The sequence below is a fragment of the Larus michahellis genome, chromosome 7, assembly GCF_964199755.1.
Source record: "Larus michahellis chromosome 7, bLarMic1.1, whole genome shotgun sequence".
NCBI lineage: Eukaryota > Metazoa > Chordata > Aves > Charadriiformes > Laridae > Larus > Larus michahellis.
Window position 1 is genome coordinate 52581524 of NC_133902.1, and position 22475 is coordinate 52603998.

At 40.1% G+C, this 22475-nt stretch overlaps 1 protein-coding gene across 1 annotated transcript in view; it reads right to left on the minus strand.

Moving 5' to 3' along the window:
- NCKAP5 (NCK associated protein 5) overlaps nucleotides 1-12692 on the minus strand; it is a 371509-nt gene extending 358817 nt beyond the window's left edge. The window contains exon 1 of the mRNA XM_074594107.1: nucleotides 12307-12692. Coding sequence (XP_074450208.1) covers nucleotides 12307-12375 — 69 coding nt within the window. The 5' untranslated portion in view covers nucleotides 12376-12692. The remainder of the gene's footprint in view (nucleotides 1-12306) is intronic.
- Between the last annotated feature and the right edge of the window lie 9783 nt (nucleotides 12693-22475).

The following is a 22475-nucleotide window of genomic DNA, read 5'->3' on the forward strand; positions in this document are numbered from 1 at the left end:
TGTTTAAATCAAAACAGCTATAGAATAAACAGAGGATGTTAACTTGATTCTTGTATAATTTAGACAGATTAACATCAGGAAAAAGCCCACTGAGGTTCCTGGAGCTGAAGGGATACAAAAGACACCAATGAACTAAGTTGTAAACACTTGCAATGTCAGATTCTGTCACCGTAACCTACTGGAGTATGTGCTTTCCTGGTGAGATGTCTATCTAACCAGTGCCACTGAAGTTTCTACTTAGTGGAATAACGCAATAGATAGATAGATTGGTCAAAGGTAAAAGCATCATCTTGTATTTCTATCGACTAGTCTAGAGGAGATGGCAGTTTCCACAAGAAAAATCAGATTTTTTGAAGGAAAATGGCAATATTATTATTAAAAAATGGGTTTACACTAGGATAATAGAAAATATTTGATTTCTGGGAGCAATTCACACAAATTTAATGCACACACACATGCCCACACACCCCTTCTTACTATGAGTCAGAAAGTTCTTGTTTGTACTCTCAGGCATGGCGTGTTTAAGGTCACAAAGAGCTCTGTAGTTCCCCTGCTGAGTACCCCCACCTCCTCCATCTCGTGCACCAGGTAGAGTCTGGGGTTGCTTCCCCTCCGGAGACAGCACTTCAGAGGATGACAGCTGTGTAACCCGGGGCTCCACACGTGCCATAGGGTAGCTGGGCAGCAGGGGAACGTACAGCATAGAAATGATGACTCTCTGATGGCATTGCAGCAAAAATGGGAAGAAAGTAAATTCAGTAAATTCAGTTTAAGAGGAGATATTTTCAATATTTCTAAGTAAAAAAATAGTTTTAGTTGACAAGAAAAAAAAATCAAAAGAATGAATTGAATTTTCTAGGATGGAAATACCTATTCTGTCCCGGTCTAATGCTTCAGTCTAAGAGGAATTCTGCATTACAGCTTGTGGACTCACTTGATTCAAGCACTTGTCTTTCAGGAAAGCTCTTTGACAAAGGTATATTTGAACCTACTTACAGAGCAATACAAACAAAAGAATTTTCATTAAGAGTCAAATCTTGCTCTTTTTGACTAGGACTGCAATTTATGCCATAAAAACTTTGAAAGAAGTTGGGAAGTAAATAGTACTTCAAAAAACTGCTTCAATACACTACACAATGAATAATACACTGGACGTGAAAACAGATTGGTAGGATTTTGGAGAGCCAAGTCCCATATGCGTACATCGCCAAAGACACAGAGGAGCTTTCTGAACAGTTACACGTTGGTTTGGGATTCAGCGCAAGAAACCACTACCCTGAAACACGATCATATTGTGAGTTATCTTGGCCAAAACTCATAAATTCAAGCAAAGGGAAAACATATTGGGTGTCTGGAAACAGTGGAGGTAATTTTTCCCTTCAGACCTGCTGGAGATTTTCACTATAATGAAAAACTCTGAGGTATTATTACAGAAATAAGTTGTGAAACTGTTTCCCAGCCAAAATTACTTGGATCCACTTTATACGCTAGAAAAGATACCCATTGAAATCATAAAAACTCTCTGGATTTACACTGTTAGCTTCCCATAAAGCCAGCTGTTGATACCCAATTATTTTAAATGCTTCGCGATGATCCCAGCTCACTTCCTATCTGGGTCAAACGAGGCCCTAAAAGCAAAAGCAGACAGGCGAGCTCAGAGGCGCAAGAACAGAACTAAGTAGAAATGAACTGCGAGCAGAGCCATTCACAGCAATTAGAGCTCGACAAGCACTTACAGACTCCCTAGAAAAGAAAAATGTCTGCTATCGGAGTATCTACCCTTGAATGTCCCTGCCTCCAGGGGTGCTGAGCAAAAGACATATTTACACTGCAGAGTTTTGTGTAGCTCTGTTGACAGCATGAAGCAGAATATTTTCCATGTGAAAGATTTAGCTAGTTCTTTGGCAGCTTGCTTTTTAACCAGAAAACACTGATTCCATAAAGGCAAAGCATAGTGTGATTTAACTGAAATTTTCAGTAAGACACAATTTATCTAAAGATCAAAAGTGTAACCTTGTGGAGCAAAACAGTGTATGTCACGTCTTTTAGTGCACATCATCTATTACAGCTATAGAATTAAATGAGAAAGAGGGCCAAAAGTATATATACATTTTTTTAGAACAAAACCAGGATTTTGCAGCTGGGACTAAACCAAGTATCAATATCAAAGTCTCAGAATTTTTAACACAGGCTGGAAATTCTGGTTTGCAGGCTGTTCAAAGCTGTAGCTTGATTTGAGGCTATCCCAAATTCACTGTGATTAAGTGGACAAAATAAGTAAAATTCAAGAAGAGCAGGGTAGGTTGAGCTATCTGGATATGCCTACATACCTTTTTGCAGAGATATTTTTTCCCTTTGTACATTTAAATGCACACAAGTCCATGAGACAAATGTAGATTCTTCTAGGGATGCAACAATATTCAAAACAGGACATTTGAGAGGATGCTGTGACTGAACTAGCAGGAGGTGTACTCATTATCCATTCTCGGTCTTGCGGGGTAGGGAATTATATCAACACTGTAAAACAACATCGGGTATAATTTCTCTCTCTCTTCTCCCCGGGACTGTATTCAAGTGGAATCAGGCAACTGTGAGAGACAGAGGAAACCTGTCCTTCTCAGGGTGTGTGTTATGTTTAATTGCTGAAGGCATGAAGCATTTTAAAACGTTTGTCAATAAAATCCCTATTTAGTTAACCCCAATCTCCTCAGATCTCTTGTTACAGGCGGCCTTCTGCTCTTAACATCTGGGCAGGCAAAGCCTCCAATTACACTGCTGCATTTGGTGGCTTAATAGACCTAGATAAGGGTCCCTGCTATATCCATTTCCCTTGGCGACTGCTTATCTCTGGCTAGTCCGATGATACGCAGCCTTTATGTCACAGCGAGGCACATAATCATGCGGCAGGCCACGCAGCGTGTGTGCATATTCACATTAAATCCAAAGCTTCCCGTGACCTTTCCTCTTCTGGGGCTGGACTTACATCTGTCACAGCTACACTTTGTAACTGATGGGGAAGGGACAGGGGGAAAGGGAGAGAGTGGTCCAAGATCGCGGCCCGGAGCAGGCTCGCACTTGCTCCAGCTCTTCTCCCCTGTGTTGCAGCCTGCTCCTTGCCGGCATCTTTGAGGAGGAGGGCAGGAGCAGGCAGGAGCAGGCAGGAGCAGGCAGGGTGCTGCTGAGCCGGCTGGGGACGAGATGGCAGGCACTTGCCAGCTACTCCCGCAGGCCCCGGGGAACAGAGCTTGGTGCACGTGTTGCAAATCATCAAAACTCCTCTGAATCATGATGTGAGGCTCCATCCAGAATGAAGATCTACTATCAGTCGAATAGCTCCACAGTAAGATTTCTCCTTCGCGTGTCCCTAACTGGATGGTATTGAAGAAAACCTGTAAACATCAGCTCTCAGCACCCAGCTGTCTCCTCTGCACTGCGATGAATCTATGACCATTTGCTGCTAAGCCTTGCTATGCAAAACTGTAAATCACCAGAAACCTCACATAATTCAGTCTCTGGAGTTTGTCAACTTGAATATTTGACACCCATTTCTTTTTGTTGCACCCAAATTTTGTATTGTACCATGCTGAGATTTCCTTCCTGAATAACTCTCAATAGAAATGCAGACACTTGCCCTGCTTTTTCCTTCGTTTTCATTTTTAGTTCCCCTTCTGCAGCAAAATCAGTGTCTTCAAAAGCTTTTTAGAAATTGTTTCAGATTTAATATTTTGATGTTGAAAGGAAATTTGCTGAAATTCTGTGGCAATACGGACTGCTTTTCCTGCTTTTTTTAAAGGCCATAGAATATCATTGCCCTCTGGTTTTCTCAGTCCATCTGCCGGCTAATTGGCAGGCACTAGTAAAATCAGCTTTTCTGTTCTCTGTACTTCTTAGTTTTCCTCCACTTTTGCATCAAGTTCTGTGACAATGAACAAGGGCAGATCAGCTACAGAAATTTCTCTTAAAGCTTTTATTTTAACCTTCAAGTCTCATGTTTGTCGCTTTAAGTTTATGTGCCAAAGACATGAGAAAGCAAAAGCCAGCAGTTTGTCAAAGCAAGCTCTCCAGGGACTTGGGCTCTGTTTCAGCTGTCACCCTGTCGCCATATATACCTATTGATGTAACTTCTGCTGTGCAGCAACAAATGGTGAATAATTCCTCTCTCGGAGCGCGCTTCTGCCTGTGTTGGTGTCAGAGTTTTTGATCAATAAACCATTGAGGCATCTTCCATCAGAAATATTGTTTCGACTGTTGCTCAGGAGCAACACGTTCCACACACTATTTCCTTGTTTTCAATGCTAGATATGGGCTTTTTACTTTTATTTTCTCCTCAAGCAGCATCCTCTCTAGCTTACTATGCAGCTACTGCTCACTGTTTATTCACATCTCCAGTTCTTGAAAAGGCTCACTGGTTTCTATTGGTGTAAACTAGCTTTAATCAAAGTATTAGGTATCTGTATTACTCCAAGCAAGGATTTCAGTTCTTTCTGTGGCATTGGCACATAATAGAGCCATTTCTTCCCATTAGGCCTAACACTTAGTTCTTCTAATGCAATTCCCTGGGTTCACTCAGTCCTTTTGAACTTGCAGCCCCTGTATTTTTTTATTATGATGTTAGGTTTTGCCAGGCTGCTCCAGAGCCCAGGAATGGCACTTACAGTAACTGCCTGCTAGCAGAACACCCAGTGCTTTACACGCTTCTCTGTTTTTGAATCCCTCTTCTGCAAATGAAATCCAACTCAGACATCTCCAGCACTGCTACATGGAAGTGCCATCATCCATCTTACTTGGTGAAACTAGTGACTTTATGCTGCCTTTATCCAAGCTGATACGGATTCTACTTCTAGTACCTTAAATGGACTGCTGTGCTGCTAAACGATGTCCTTAAACCCATGGCAGACCATAGTGTTTCCCACATTATTAGCATTAGTGGTACGCTAATACCAGTAAAGCCTAAGCACTGCTGTCCCACACCAGTGGTTTTGCTTTTCTCCTCACCTGTCCCCAGCTTCTGCTGTGAATTGACCCATTCAGGTGGTTCCTTTCTTGTGTATTTTCTCATGCCTGATATACCAGAGCTCTTGTTCCGATTTCCACTTTATTAAAAATGCAAATGCAGACAAGTATGTGCTATTGGCAATACATTTATAGATAGCTCCATTTTTGCAAAGTCTTGGTGTTTAAAGGCACTGGGTGTGCACAACAGACAATCTGTTCTTCTTCTGTTTAGATGGTTTTTACACACTCTACCTCCACCGGAATTTTCTTTTTCCACAGTTTCGAGCAGATTTCAGGGCTGTCTGTTATACAGACAGCTGATAGCACTTCATTTGCCCAGTCTGTGGAGGAGATGCCTTTACTGTCAGATTTGCAGAATAGTGCAATCAATACTAATCTTACCATAAGGAATAGACTTTTCTAATATTGCCTTAGTAATTTGATTTACCAAGTCCTATGTCACTTCTATATTTTAGGGTTTTCCCTACAAATGTGCAAACATTAACCTATTAAGTTACTAACACTACCTGTACTTCATTGCTGTTTTTTCCTGTATTTTGCCTTCTACCTCAAAACAACACACTTGTCACCTTTATTAAACCGTTCTCCTTGACTTACGCTCCAGCTGTATGTGCTGAATGTTACGGATGCGTTAGCTTGCCTCTGCAACACACTCTGAAAACTATTTGTTTGAGGGACACATTCTGCATGTCTTTTCCAGTGCTGCACCGTGCTTTTGCAGTGCCTGATTAGGCCCTTGGCACATGCTTTTCTTCTGATGTATCCAGATGAATAAAATTCCAAAGCATAAATTCACACACAAATAAATACACAGGAAAATATTTGCAGTTTCATAAGGAATTCGGCTGCAGTTTTAGGTGGGAAAAAAAAAAAATCAGGCTGCAAATGTTAGAACATTAGCCAACATCTGACTAGACAATATTTTTAATGCCACCTTTCACTTCAAAATGCTGGATTACATTATGTTACACAGCGATGTTAGACATACCGTGAATGTCACAGTCAACTAGCAAAGACTCAGGGCTATTCCCTTCACTGAATTTAATTCCCATATAGGAAGAGTTCCCCTCCCGCCTTGCTGGCGCAGCACTCTTCACAGCTTTGCTATTATGTCGCTTTCTCCGTGGCACCTTTCATCTAAAGATATCAAAGCAAGCTACAGACACATGTTAATAACAGACTGTTCTTAGAATATTTATGAGGTAAGAAATTATTATAATCTCCAATTTATTGATGAGAAAACTGAACTAGAAATTTGTTAAACTGTGTTAGAAATTGATTAGAGGTCACAGATGTTGGATTTACCCCCCAAATGGGGGCTCCCAGCCCCCTGCATTACTCACAGGCAACGCACACTTCTCAAAAAAGGTCTCCCATTCAACTTAGTGTTTTTGCACATGATGCCAATACAACTGCAGGTACGAAGGTATTACTCCCACGCCCCAGTACAATTCATTATATTACACTGCTACCCTTATTACAACAAAGTGGTGTCATTAAAGCTAATCCTACAGAGCCCCACGGGAGCGTGTGACCAGAATGAAAGCAGCAGGGCACAGTTCACGAGCCACCAGAGAAGTACTTCACCGAGCTTGCTTTCAGAAGAAAAAGCCTCATTTTAAATAAAACAAAAACTTTTACTTTGATAAATGCTGGCTGCTTCAAAAAGATATTCTGTTCTCAAATCTCCCCAGCTAAATGCCACCACAGCTGTAAGGGCCAACCACGTGTGTAGTCAGCCTGGGAATTACCCACACAAATAAAGAGCACAGCTTGAAACATTGACTTTTTCCTGATCAAAAGGGTCTGGGAGACAACTGGACAGTTTGGATCAGGCAAAGGACAGGGCTTTTTTTCTTTTCAAAGAGCACCCCTGTGAATAGAGTAGGCAATGTGGCCCTGGTGGCAGCGATACGTTCTAACACTCTCCTCATCCCACACAGGTTACTTAAAAGCTTGGCTTTGGGTCTGTGCAGGGTTTGGGTTTTTTCCATTTTTCATTTTGTTGAAGAACTTCTGTACGAAAAACCTGAAATACAATCAATCCTTTCATTAGCTTTTTTAATAGCATTCCCTGTCTAAGCTGCTTCCTCCACGTACCAGTTAATAAATTGCAAATGTTACCAAAGAAACCTTGTCACATCAAAAATGTCTTCGCTATACCCATATTCAGGAAATACAGGCTTTAATTTTATTAAAGTACAATTTTTAATTTTCTATGTATTTCCATATTAATTGTCTTCAAATATCTCAGTTAAGTGAATAAAGAATACAGGAAAATCCCTTTCTATCCTGGTTTTACCTAGATTAATTCACTAGTTATTTTCAACTACATATGCTGAAATGAAAGATTTAAATGGAAAAAATATTAATGAAAAAATTTAAAATAATGAAATATTCACACTATTTCACTTTGTAAAGCTGTTCTTTTTAACAAAACCTAAAGGAGTTAAGGATTTAAGCCACATGATAAGGCAGAATGTTCTTCAGAAAGATCTGTTTCTCTTTTAATAGCCATATATCCCAGCCTAAACAGAAAACAATCTGACATGGAGGTATGTGACAGCTAAGCAATATATTCCAAATAAATATATTCCATCAACATTATGAATTTTGCAGTTTATTTTAATTCTAAAAAGAAGCGCTACAGCAATAACAGCAATGGCTTTGGTCTCAATTTCTTACACAGCAATCCAGAAGGACATAGAGTTCTACCTTATTCTCCAGTTCTTGTCTATCTTATCATCTTATAACCACATATATGATGAAATATCTTTACTAATGTCATAACAACATGATGGGATGGAGATCTGTTATTTAGAACCAAAAAAGAATCAGAGATCTTCTTTAGTCCTCCTATGTCAAACCAGTTTGATTTTCAGAGTTGTGCTGTTTTGATTGTAATCAATTTGCAGAAGAAAATTTATAAAAACAAAACAGGGTATCATCACTTGTACAACAGATGAAACAAGAAGGTAGTATAAAATGATATTGAAACTGTAAGAAGTATACCCTTCTTGGGTGGTACATTTTGTTTTTTAAATATCAGGCAGAAATTACAAAGATATTATTTTCTTTAACTGATCTCATAGCATTACCTGTAAGAATTGTTATGAAGTTAATATTTCATAATTGTTTCACATGAACATGAAGCTATAAAACATCACTGTCACTGCAGGCTTACCTGGTTTGTCTGCAAATGTAAATTAGCATCTGAGTGTATATAAAAAATCTCCAACTTGTTGCCAATATTGGAAACCTACAGAGCAATAACAGCCATTGGCTATACTAGAGATTTCTGGAATAATACCTGTGATATTAAGACTAAAAGCTGATAGGGATCTAATTTCATTGAAGTGAACAGCAAGATTCCCCCTTGACCTGGGTGGCAGTTATATTGATTCCTCTGTTGCATTATCTGGCATTTCTTAACAGCAGTAGAATTCTGAATCTTGTTAAAATACATGGCTTCAAAGTACCAACTTCCAGTAAAGCATTAATTCAAATATTCATGAGGCCCATAATCACTCGCTAAAAGAACATAGCCTGTCAAGCACATTCCATGAAAATATTTGTGCATTTATATTTTTTAGTTTTAAAAAGGTTTATTTGCCCTCATTGTAAAGCTTATTTCCCCAAGACACCAGCTGGAAAGGGGTAGAGTAGTATATGAAACAACACTGAACTTTACTCCTTTATCTGAGGTGATCAAAAAGTAGTTACTCTGCCTGTCGTGTGAGGAAGAGTGTTTTAATGTCTATGAAATTTCCCACTGGCATGTTGTTTGAAGGATGGTTCTGAAATGGGTCCTCCTCATCTGAAGCCTGAAACTCATTGTTTGATGGGATAGGCCTGAATACAAAACACTCTGATGCAATTTATGTTCATATTTTGAAGGCCCAGATCCATATTCTATGGAGTTTGAAGCCATGTCTTTTTTTTTCTTTTTTTTTTTTTTTCAGAAACAACTCTTTCCTTTTCTCACTCTTCCATCAAAAACCATCACAGCCTATATATTCAAGGTCCGTAAGATGAGGGATGAAGAGGGAATTTTTTTGTTTTAAACATCAGTATGCAATACTTATAGATTAAATCATGGAAAAAACATTCCAGAAGAAGATTACAATCTGATGCAGATGGGAAAAGCAGCCCAGCCAGGCAGGGTGAGGAATGTTATCAGAAACGCCTATTTGTATCTCATGGTCCAGAGTACAAAAGTAGAAACATGTTTCCTTTAAACACACAGAATTTGGAATTCTTTCAGCGATACGATAATGCTGGAAGACTCCACCAAACAAGGAGAAGCTGGTTTTGAGCAAATCAGGGCCAGATTTTCCAAGCAGAGTGTCCAGCCCTGAATGCCTGAGAGGTTAAACACGAAACCTTTGGGAAGAGATATGAGAAGAGAGACAGAAGGACTTGTACAGGCAGGGGACTGGACTCAAACATAGTGCTCAGAATTCAGTAACGGAGTGAATACAGGGGTAATGAAGGCAGACATACAGTACGAAGGCAACAATTAAGAGGAGGTACAGGAGAATAGGAATTTGCGGAACATAAGAGGAACACAAAGTGCTTTGTTTTGCCTGGTTGAATTTCATGGACTCAGAGAGCATCCGGTGTGATTTACTAACAGGCTGCTGAAGGCACTTGAATCTCAAACCATTTCTCCCAATTTATTATGAAATAATAATAGCTGGCAGTAAATAACAATCAGTGCTCACATCTTTCTAATTAAATGTATGGATTACACTCTTTAGTTATACATATGCTACTCAATATAAGGCTTCGATGGACACTGACCTGTAACACACAAGTACTGAAACTGGATGTATGCACTGAGAAACTCTACAGGCAAGCAAAACCTGTAAACGCCACGTGGAGCAGAAGACATTGTTTTAAAACTGTGTGTGTCAGCCTCATTGCATGATGGGTTTATATGTTCAAAATAGTGAAATATTGCAATATTTCATCTTCCCCTCACGTGTTTCCTTCAACACCTTCGCAGCAACATGGGCCAATCAGACACAGATCTTCAGCTGGCACTTACTGGCAGAAATTCATTGACCTCAAGCCAGGGCCTGAAGAGTGTTTTCATGGGTACAGCCTCCCACCCTACTTACCACTTGCTGAAGAACAGAGAGAAAGCTTCACCTTCTCATGCAGCCACAGTTTCTGTTTCTCCTCTAATTTAGTCATTATAGGCATTTTAATATACAGGTAGCACTGATTATTACACAAAGTACTTTTTGATAGTGTTACACATGCAACATTCCGTATGACATTGGCAAATGTCTCTCTCTCACTCCCCCTCCCTGATGGGAAAGGGTAAGAATTAAGCATAGTGCACTATCTTGGCTATAAATTAAGCCCAAACTAGCAGTAGGTGGGACTGGAAGCCAGACGTACCTAGTTCCTTGTTCCCATCCACACAGCAGACCTCATCTCAGGGGAAAGAAAATTTCTATCTTAATGCATTAAGTAAAGGCTAACTCTAGTCCATTGCAGCAGTGAAAACATTTAGGGAAAACCAGCGATGATTCACCGTACTAAGCAATATCTTCACGCAAAATTCACAATTGCTAGCATTTCCCTCAGCTTTCAGTACCCAGTTACTATGAGTGTTCTTTTCTCCAGGCAAATATTGATAGTTTGTGGCCTATTGTTTGGAGGGCAGCAGTACATGTTAGCTGCAGGATTTAGGCTGGAGACTGAAAACCCAAAATACAAGTATAAATCTAGAACGTAATCTCAGTGAATTAAAAGGAAATTACATAGTTGTAATAATGTGCAAAATTCAAGGTAGACTAATCATCTTAAATTTGCCTGAGACAAATGGTCACCACAAATTAGGGCAACACATTACAGCATGGGGGTACAGAAGTCAGACCAAAGAGATGGGACAGGAGAGTTTCTATTTTCTAGGAGGTCTTTGCAGCTTTTTGGTGGAGAAAATCTCAACAGCAAGCCACAGTGAGGGCAAGGCAGGAGTGGTTGGCCAGAGTGGGCTGTGGGCAGCTCCTGCAATGGGGTTAGCACAGGCGTGGGTGAGTCCTTGCTACCCAGGCTGGCGGGCAACAGGGCTCTGGGGTCCCATAGTCACTACGTGTGTGTAAAGAGATGTTAAAGGAGATGGCAAATGTCTGCTCAAGAAGTCAGCAGAGATGAAAACTTCAAATGACTATTGGTACCCTCTGGGAAGGGAGTGCTTGTTTATTCTCTAATGTCTGGTTGCCTTGCTGCTCTGCTTTCCTCCTGTTAATCACGTACTGTTTCGTGAATCATTTGACTCATTATTTATGAGTGAAGAAGTACAGTTCATTGGGCAAAGTTAAATATTTTTGGCTTTCATGTCAGGACCCAAACTGGTGTTCATTACTGACCCCTAAAAAGTGAACCCAGCCCTAGCAGCTACCGATGCCAAATCCACCAGCTCCCAGCACTTCCCAGCATCACTCCCAGCAACACAAGTACTCAAAATAAGAGGCAGCTCTATTATCAACACCCAGGAAAAAACTTCTTCCTTGGAAGACAACCTCTGAATGTCAAAAAGATGGCATAAGTCTACTTGGCTCTCTCAGCTTTGCTTGTTTCAGTATTTGTTACACTAGCACGCTGAGTACTTGACATGGTTGTGTGTTTATCCTCTTACACAACTGCTCAGCATCCATGAGCATTTTCCGGTCATGTATCCATAGTAGAGCTATAAAAATTCCATGTTAATCTCAGTCATCATTTGAGAACATTAACTAAAAATAAATCTAGAATGTAATCTCAATGAATTAAAATCCTATGTATAGCAAAAACAATTATTTTACAGCATGTGGCATTTACATTTCTCTTTTAGGTGCTATTACAGTAGTTTATACATTCACTGTGGTGAACAAATTTTTCCTAGTATCCTCAACAGTAAAACAAGCATTTCTGATTAGATGACCTCAGGTACCTACAGCTCTCATACACTAAGTATAAAGCAATAACGAGTGATGCCACAGAGACTGAGTAGGATTTTAATTGCAAGTTTGGTATATTTGTCTGGATTCCTTGCTTGTGTAAATCCAATGAATTCAGGGACATGCTTCCACATGATGACATTTTTTCTATTTAAGATGCTGTAAAATTCCTCCAGCACTTTCGCTCTGGAGAATCTTAAAAATCACGAAAGGCTGTGATATTGTGATGAATAGATAAACATCTTTAAAATGTACATCATTATGAGTATTGCCTCTAACAACTATATTTTTATGACAGAAAATCTATTCAGTAAATTCAGTAAATATTCATTCTTACCACAAGACTGCTGTCCAGAGAAAGTCTTTTCCCAAATTCCCTTTTTTGTAGCTGTCTCTTTCTCTCCATAGCTGAGGTTATTTGTTTTCCTTTTGATCAACTAGAAATGTCAGACTGTTTCCATCATCACTGCAAAAAAAAAAAAAAAAAAAAAATTAAATGCACATTTCAATATCCTACTTAGCAGTTTCTGTCTTTCATCATTAACTTTGTAATAACCCAGCAGCTAATGACTTTGTGTCTATAGTAGGCTGTGTTCCAGGAACAAATTTTCTGTGCCAAAAACGTTAAACTCTCCAGACAGAAATATTACCAATATGTTTGGGTCACTTCTCAAAGAAAAAAAATAATAATCTGCTACTACTGTCTTTATCAATACATCCCGTGTTTTCATAGTCTCTTCTGGACTGGGCTGGGAGCTGGGTTTGCAGAGCCAATGGACTACCTGGGGCCGAGGAGGGGGAGGCGGGGAGGGAAACAGTTTGTTTCACATTAATTGCACTCCTCAGTAAGCCCTGCTTGTTGGCACATCTGTGCTGCTACTATGATGTACAAATTTTGGACTTAGTCCTGAAGAGTTCTAAAAGCTTTCAACTCCCATTATCCTTAATGAGAGACGAATGCCCTCAGCACTTTCCTTACATTTTTAAGGTCAAAGATTCTGCTGTGATAATCAGACATTCCCACTGCCCCTACAGAATGGCTGGGGAACTTCATCCCGTAAAGCTATCACAGAGGGAATTAGTCTTTCCAGTTTTGTAGGGTTTGGTTATTCCTGGCTGATGGTTTCTCCCAAAACCAAGCCACAGCTTACAAGTAACAACTACCAGCTCTCTCTTTTCCTGAATGTTCTTGATGATATATGCATTTGAAAGTTTTAGCTTGTATTTTAAGGTAATATTTATTATGTGTAATACAGGAACATGGGCAAAGCTAATGAATTTATTCAGGATTTACAGAAAGTAGTAGAATAATAACAGAAATCAGAATCTACCCTAAATTAAGGCAGGCAGATACGCTCATAAATACAGAATCAAATACAGGAATTTTCTCCTGCATCTCAAGGGGATGCATTTGCTGTATCAGAGGGCAACATGCTATGTCTCTTCATCTGGGCTAACTCCCATTAAGGACAAAGAGCTTCCACTACAAGAATTGTCCACATTTTTAAGTCAACATTTGATGTGGAAGCCTATTTAAAAACATCATTCTGGTAAGGCTGAGATATTCATACAGTGCTACTTAATGTTAATCCTAGAGCAATTAATTGCTTTTGACTGAAAAACAAGACTAAGCAAAAGACAAATCTGTCTGTTTCTGCTCCTTTTTATTTATTGCAAATAGCACCTTCCGTCACAAACAGCCAGGTGACGCATGAATAGCACTGGGCTTGGCTGTAGTGTAGCACAGCTGGCATTCCCAAAAGAAGCCCTGCATGTGCCCTCCAGATGTACTTACACGCCTGTAGACAGACTTGACTTCTCATGCACCTGTGAATGATCCCATCTGTCGCAGTGCTGATATCAAGCAGATAAAACCACAATTCTTTCCCCAAGCTGCCCCCAAATGCTCTGCCACGAGGGCACAGAGGAGTCTGCGCGTGGGGCAAGCACAGGCCGCCTGCGAGCAGAGCAGGATGCCCCATGCAAAGCCTCTGAAGCCAGCTGGAATTCAGAGGGGTCCCAGGGCCACACAAACTGGGATCGTCAGGAGCAATGTGGACATCACAACTGGGACTGCCCTTGTAAAACACTTTCCGGGGAAGTGTTTTACAGGGAAACCGTAATTGTTGCAGCTACCAAGCCACCCAGTGGTAAATTCAGCCTTCTATTAAACAGCACCTGGCATCTACTACACTTGTTCTGTACTTCTGGTTTACACTTATGCAAGACCAGAATTCAAGCTATTTTCTCCAAAATGGATAAAAATTAGCCTCTATACACATTCACCCGAAGAACACATGCAATGAGAACATGTAGACGCAATGGCAGGAAAATCTCAGTTACTGCATTACGATCATTCTTTCCTTGTTTGGTTGGTTTTTTTCCAGGTTTACCTGGAAACCCTTGCTTCCTTTCTGTAGTACCAATCCTAAAGCTACACACAGTTTTTAATTCAGCTAATAAGGAACCTCAGTGGTGTGCTATCACATAATTACCATTGTTTCCTGATTAGCTATCATTTCTCAAAAGAAATACCACAATAGAATTGAACGAACAGAGGCAATGTATTATACTGTTCTTGCGATTATGCCAGAAATTAGCAGAAGAAAGACCTTATGTAATCTTTATATCATTCTTCCGTGCGTTCGTCATGCCTGGAGAGCATGACTTCCACCGAGGGAGTCTTTGTTGATCAGTGAGCACAGAACCACTTAGGAGTGAGCGAGTGAGAGCTATAGTCGGATCCAGTTATCCCAGTAAAAGGTCAAGTATTTAATATGAATAAGCGCCTGAAGTTTCTGTCTGCAGGTATTTGGTGGAACTACCCCGAATCCTAGTTTAGAAGTAAAAGGAGAAAGGATTATTATTAACTATTCCTATATGCCATGCTGCCTTGGGCACTTCAAGGAGTGGATTTACTGTAGCCCTACCCATCACAGCACATGGACCTACTCATATAATGGAGAAGAAACCTCAGACCTGCAGACTCCGCTCCTTCACCCCCACACACCACGGGAGCTGAAATCTCTGGGCATGTTACCATTAGCAGGCTGTCATGGATCTCTCCTGAAGAGTTAACAACCTAAGGCTGAACCCATTTAAAGTTTTGAATCAAAGGTAATTATCAGACAAGACAATACAACACATCGCCTGTACCAACATATGCCGGTGCCTCAAAATACTCAACTCAGGAGCCTTTAAAGAAAACTGATCATCAGAGTGAAGCACTTAAGAAAAACAGAACAATTTTCCATCTTGGAATGGTCATTTTTGTACATCATACTGGTTGTCACAGAGAAAAAACGACCCTCTCAGGTAAATCTCTCTTCCTCTGAGACCAACCAAAAGACTAACAATTCAAAATGAAGTAACACATCCCCTGGAAAGCTCAGCAGAGGAGAATGGTTGTCCAGATGGAACAGTCTTGAAATGTAAAAGCACTGAGAATCAGTTTGCCCCATCATCAGAAATACTATTTTTGTGTTACCAAGAGAACAGACTGTAAAAATGTATTCGCTTTCCCTGACCTATTTGCTTTTCGATATCTTTACAGCAGAGACCCCGGTGATCAGCATTCAGACCTTGACTGTCCCATTTAGCTCGGCCAAACTGTGAACTATTGCAAAGTCACTTCTGATTTACGGTGTCTTCACTGATACTGCGCTCACATATATACATTGCCTAGTCTTTGGGGGCACATCTTACAGTTCTTTGTGCCGCAGGAAAATTTTCCATGGTAGGACTCTACCCTAAGGGACTATAGACTTCATCTGTGCTGAGCATACTGGGGAAGGAAGCACTCGGCGATTAAGCCTGTATCCTCAAGAAGCGTATGGGGATCAGTCTAAGAGAATGCATGTCTCAGATGTTTGCCTAATGCTTTCTCAGTTTTGCATTGAGCTCAGGGAAGAAGGTTTTTGTGCGGACACGGAAAAAACTCTTGGGGGAAGACCTAAATGTGATCTTGCTTCAATATGGTATACCCTCACTTTCATCAAGCCAGCCATCCAGAGGCATCAGCTTGATTATGTATCCTAAAGTGCAGTATTTTTAGTATTCAATACAAGAATGTTCATTACTTCAGGAGATGGCTCTAAAACTATGCCCCAGAGAAATGGTGTGATTAACATAGAAAAGCCGTCTCTAAAATCTATGCAAGAAATTTCTTGGATTATAACACCTTCTTCATTTCTAGTAGTAACAAAGGATGATTGATGTATATTGCTTTAGCTGATGAAAACGTATAACATTCTATTCCTCAGATCCAAGATATTTTCAGACAGTTTGAAACTGCAGTTATGTTTCAACAGAGCTATGCCAACATATGCCAACTGAGAACTAGCACACAGTATATCTCTTTGGTAACTGGAAACGGACTGTATTTATTTTTCTGTCTCTTACAAATTAGTATAAATTCAGCAGTTATGACACATGACAAAAATGACAGCTCTGCAAACTAGCATCATTTAGTTTAAATTCAGAATAGATAGAATGCAGCCACCCCACCCTCTGTAAGCACACCTTAATGCTGCCAGAAGTCAAAACCCCCGTAGTGCAGCAAGGTATTCCCTCTCGGAGGTCTGCTTCTCTTTCCAAGCTGTTAATGAGGGGACAGGGTTTGTGATGTGGACATCAAACTGTTGGGTAATGGAATGAGGCCAAAGTGATCACCATCAAGCACTTTTTTCTACTCTGATAGTCCTGCTTGTTCAACAGCCATACTTGAAGGTGAAAGGGAATAACCAGAACTGGTATTATCCCTCAGCAATGAAGAGAGACAGAAAATAACATCACTAGCATAGGTCAGGAAGCAGCTATGAGAAAGTAAAAATTGTCATCAATGCAAATGTTAGTTAGAATGAACAGGTGACCTAAAGGTGAAAGATTTTCTATCTCATTACCAGTCTCTGGAGTGATTCAGTTTCCTGAGAACCTAATTGAATTGAATTGAATCTGTCATTGTCCGGCTGTGTTTCTTTTGCGGCCTCTGGTGCTAACACCAATGTTTTCTTGTGGTATTTGTAGGAAAAGGAGGAGAAATAAGTACAGTACACTTTGTCTGGACCTTCTCACAACTGAAAGAAAAAAAGATTCCAGAATTATGAATTTGATCTGTATTTAACAGATCACAGATTGTTCAGTTCTATAAAATCACTACATTTATCTTCCCAGTCAAAAATGTTTTTTGAGTATTTCCCTGATTTTTAAAACGGTAGAGTGGTTAAACATCAGAGCAGTAACAGCACAAAACCCCACCTTCTCAAAAGATGAGAAAATTCTGCACAGTGATTAAAAGTGAGGCATGAAAATGGTTTCAGTACCACACCCCTATCTCTCCCTGTCATGGTATTTAGCCTGGTCATGACTTCAAGTGACGAAGTGGAAAAGTAATTCCAAAATTCTCTTTTGAGCTGATGTTTCAGACTTCACCAGTTGGCAAATGGAAAACTACAGCGACATCTGCATTTCTGCAACCTGAAACTTAGCTAAATGTTTTTTGTTTTGCCCACAGTGTATTTCCTAGTGATACTGCATGCAGGGCCTGCCTGCCTAATGCCCAATACTCCCAGGTATTTGCTTAGACTGGTCAGCAGTTTGTTAGTGCTAATGTATGCATTGTACATTCACACCCACTGGATTAGGTTGCTATTTAGATAAGCAAGCCGCATTTTTGCAGAGAGGGAAGGAGAATGTGCCATGTGCCAGCATTAATGAGTTAATTAAATTAGAAAAATTCCAATGCAGGAACCTAAAATGCTTAGATAAGTAGAATACTATGGGAATTACAAGGCAGCAAACACAGCACTGCTGTACCATTCTGCCTACATATCTAGATATTCTGACTGGCTTTGGAAAATTATATTAAATTAAATTTGTCTAGTCAGTCAGAAAATATCTAGCTAGTAAAAGACTCTTTCCTAGACCTCCTTTTTTGTTTTGCTGTGGGATGATTCATTTTGATACACCCTGAATTTCCTATAATCTCTAAAATTCTTCCAAAGGATATTGGAACTGTACAGGCAGCGCACAGAGCCAGCCATGCCCTACAAGTAACGTTGTGATTCAAACCACTCCCTAATCCAGTAGTCCTCTAATTCTGGTTGAAAACTGTCCAGTGGTCATCCACAAGGCTATGATAAAGTAGCCCCAAGGAAGTGCGGGAGGGGCCGGAGCTAGACGAGGAACCTTCTCATCTTTGTTGGGATTTTAGTTAAGTATGATGGCACTGACACATGGCCGTCTACAAAGAAACTGAAGGTTAACTAACTTGAGAGCCAAATGCTGTGGATCTCTTCTGCCCTCACCCCATCCCTTGAAAGGGAATCAGCAGAGCACATAGGATGGCCTTGTGCAATTTTTGACTGGTGATCACTTGCCAGCAAAGAACAGGCTCTTAGTACAATGTTCTAGAAACATAGCATTTAAAATAAAGTGTCTCAGCTACTAAATTCCACCCTATTTCAACCTCAGTTTTCAATATACATTTATGCTTTCTTCATGCAAGATAATCTTCCATTTATTCAGCAAACTAAACAACCAGTAAAGCTTTCTATAGCATTGCTTCTAGGATTTAAACAAGTTAAGATTAAGGGCTTAAATCTAGCAAACCTATCAGTGCGCTCAAAATAATACTAGGAATTTCAATAAATCAGAAAATAAAGAATATGGCATTAAAGATGTTATTACTACGACAGCTGTCAAGATGAATTGCATGAGAAGCATTTAAAAGATTTATATCTCAGTATCTCACCAGGTTAATTAAATGGATGCATGCATTCATTTAAGAGGATAAGGTGGGTTGCAGTGACATAAAATGAGAGGGCACAAGATTATGTTCTTTCAGCATTAACAAGAATGGGTTGAACCGATATCATTTCCGTATTCTGTAATAAGTATGATTCATCCATTGCCATTTTCAGCTCTCATTTTCTTTCTGGCAAAAAGAAAAAAAAAAAAGACTACGAACATTTATAGACTAACATAATCAAAGCTTTAACCTTTTCAGCGTTTTCTGTTTGGATTGGCTGTCCATTTTTATCATGGGGTTCCAGGGCCATGCCGCAGGGAGGAGAAGAATCACCAGTAAATTACACCAAAGAATGCTGGAGAGGTCAAAGGATTACCCTCCCCTGTTTGCTTTTATGGGACATATGAAGCATTCATATCATGCAATAAAATTATTGAGAGAAAAATGATGAAAGCAAGCATGAATCTGTGTCAGGATAGCAACCGACCAGCATGGAAGAGAAGGATATATTACAGTGTTATCATCAATAAAAAATAGATTATGACAGCGGTGTTTGTGTATCCTTAGTTTCTGCACTGAAATAAAATCCTTCTGAACGTTATAAGACCTGCAGCCAAGAAAGGATATCCAAGCAAAACTGAGGCTATTCAGGCTCAAGAAAATGTTAGATGCAAAGCTCCCATTTCTTGGGGGAGTTTCTAATCACTCATTATGATATATTATTTATTACTATATACTATTATAAATTATATGATGCAAATTATTATATGGTAAAGACAGATTCCCTTAACCATTGAGCCTCCTCCAGCAGAGTTTTGCAATCTAGGCTGTTAATCTCCAAAAGGCATTTTCTGAACACATCTACAGCATCAGCTACCTCTGGGGGCTTCAACACACATTTGTCTCCCTTGAGAACCACTGCTGAACTTAGCTCAGGAATGGGCAGTTCCAGGTCCCTGGAGAAGCAAATTCCAGGACCTGAGGAAATTTCACTCAGGAAACTGCTACTATTCATACACCTAAAAGGTTATGTAGAGATTTTGAGGTTCAAAAACAAATGACCCCTTTATGAAGACTCCTCTGGCATTTTCTGGCTTAAGGCTGCTAAATATGAAATGTTAGATGCAACTTCTGCAATCTAGTATATCATTAGTAGAGCTAGCTGTTTCTCATGGTAAAATGGTTGGTTGGCAGCAGAGAACCAAGAGGGAATCTCATTAGGTTTCAAACACTGAATTACAAATCTTCATCAAAGGAAGTGGCATCCCATTTAGGAGGCAAATAAAGAAAATTCATACGTATTCATCTAATATATTGCAATGCTCAGAAAACTGCATGCAATTGAATCCAACACCTGAATGGGTCTGACAGACAACTGGAGGGAAGAATTTAAAATATACGGTCAAGTTTCCTACATTTTGGTCAGTTTGATTTGTGTTTTCTTCTCATTTTTCTTTCTTTGGTGTAAATCAAGGCCCTACTCAAGAAAGTACAAGAATTTCAAACCCATATGTAAGACCTGTATTGGGGTCTCTGCTGGAAGCGATGGTAGATTACAATTCAATTTTGGAAACTAGAACTAGGAGCTTGTGCCTAAAGATCCCTTCTTTGAGATAGATGCGTTTCAGTCTGCCTGCCCATCTGTCCTAATCATAGTCCAGAGGGACCACTTAAAATCATCAGTTCTTTGTGCACGCTCCACCCCTTCCACCTGCCGTGCTGAAAGGGATGATGGCTGCGATGGACACAGGGTGGCTCCGTGATTTGAACGCAAGCCCGTCAGACACCAGGGACTGAATCTACTTAGGAGCTTTTTGTCACTATCGCCTCTCTTGTGTCTCATTCACTCATTCTGCAGTCTGCGCACAATAAAGTATTTTGCTAGGAACATTTTCTAACAGTCCATTTTGGTAAATGAAAGCACGTTTGTGAGATGAAGAATCCCAAATGAATGCTACTCGGTTTGGTCCTCCCTGGCAGCAGAGATGAAAGGAATGAAAGATCATTTATTTACTGATATATTCGAGCTCATGGATATGAGGAATTATTAAAATCATCTTAACTTAGTGATAGTGTTCAGGCATCTGGTTTTACTCCACAGAGCACTGGGTAACACTTCAAAATGTTCACGTGACTCAGAGGAAAACTCCCAATATAAAATAAGTATTGTAAAAATATTTCCTCGGGTACTAGTTACACCTTCAGCACCCAGCTCTGCACATCCTCCTTAGATAACCAAAGTAATTTGCATCAGAGGGAATATTTCAATGTCTACACTGCAGAGTTTGTTTCTAATGAATCTGGGGCTTTGTGGGTTGTAACATGGTGTCTCACATTTCACCTTGCTGTACAGGCATTCCCCGTGGACCAGGGCCTATCCTTACATTACAGGCAATAACATTATAATGAAGGTACTAGTTCAGTAACAGCCCAGAAAAGAAACTGAATCAAGCTCATAATCCTCTCTTTCATATGCAAAATAAGGGAGGATAAGGTACAGTGAAGTATATGTCACCTCCATGATCCAGGAAGAGGGTAACCGAGAAAGGGCTCTATTCATCTACCTGAAAATAGCCCCTGCACCCCACCATGACTGAAGCCCATCCTGGGGAAGAGCAAGAGAGGAAAGACAGCACCGATCTCTCTCAGTGCAGCAAACCCAGAACTGAGACCCTGGTTTGAAAGAATGGACTGTAGCAGGGGAACCAAGCAAGAACATGCAGCCTCATTAGGCTGAGTAGCTCCAGGTGCTTCCCACACAGGACACCATGGATATTTTTATCAGAAAAATTCTTCATATTTCACTCATTTTGCTGTGCATATACCTTCACTGAGTCCTGTAAATCTGTACGGTTAGGCCAACTATAACTACAGCTGCAGCTCCTTGGACTCTGCTGTCACCTCCATTCATTGCTACGGAGAGCACACACAAAAGAGATGCTGTACTGCAGCTGAGTTTGGAGGTGTCAGAACTAACTTAGTTCCTGTAAGGGTGGGCAATAAAATCCTTCAGCTGGCTCCCCAGCTGTTCAGCCTTTGCAGAAGTTAGAAGTCTACTCTAATTTCAGCCGACCTAACATCATCCAAGGATCAGACCCAAAGGAATTCAGCTTCAGCATTTCCAAACATGCTTCAGTGACATCTCTCCTTCATGCTCATTTCTTGTGGGATGTATTCCCTATACATCAATGAGCATACATAAAGAAAAACTCCAGAGAGATTTCCCCTGCCAATTCAAATTCACTTTATTCTTACACAACAGAGCATGTAGGGATATCAAGGCTGTAAAATTAAAAGGAACAGATACACATTGATTAAACTCCATCTTCAGCTTATGGCCAAGAAAACTATTATGAAAACGTTAAAAATGAAAGATGTCTGTCCTCATCCGTATTTCCTTAGATGGCAACAGAACACTGAACAGCACTGGCACACCGAACAGCCCTTCACCTCTTTTTTCTCTGCAATTCTGTAGTGATCTCATCTCAAACGCTGAATTCAGTTCTGGGCCAAAAGGGTATAGGCAAACTTGATGGAATTCAGACAATAGCAGCAAAGACGATTAAAGTATCGACTTGTTGGGAAACGATTAACAAGTCCCTTCATAGTAGCCTCCAACAAAGACAAAGAGTGGACTAAAATGGGAAGGAACAACCATCTACGCAAGTTTGAGGCACATATACTAACACTAGAGACAGTGAGGAATTGATTAGGTTATTGACAATAGGCTGAAGAGAAGTAAAGAGGGGGAAACAATG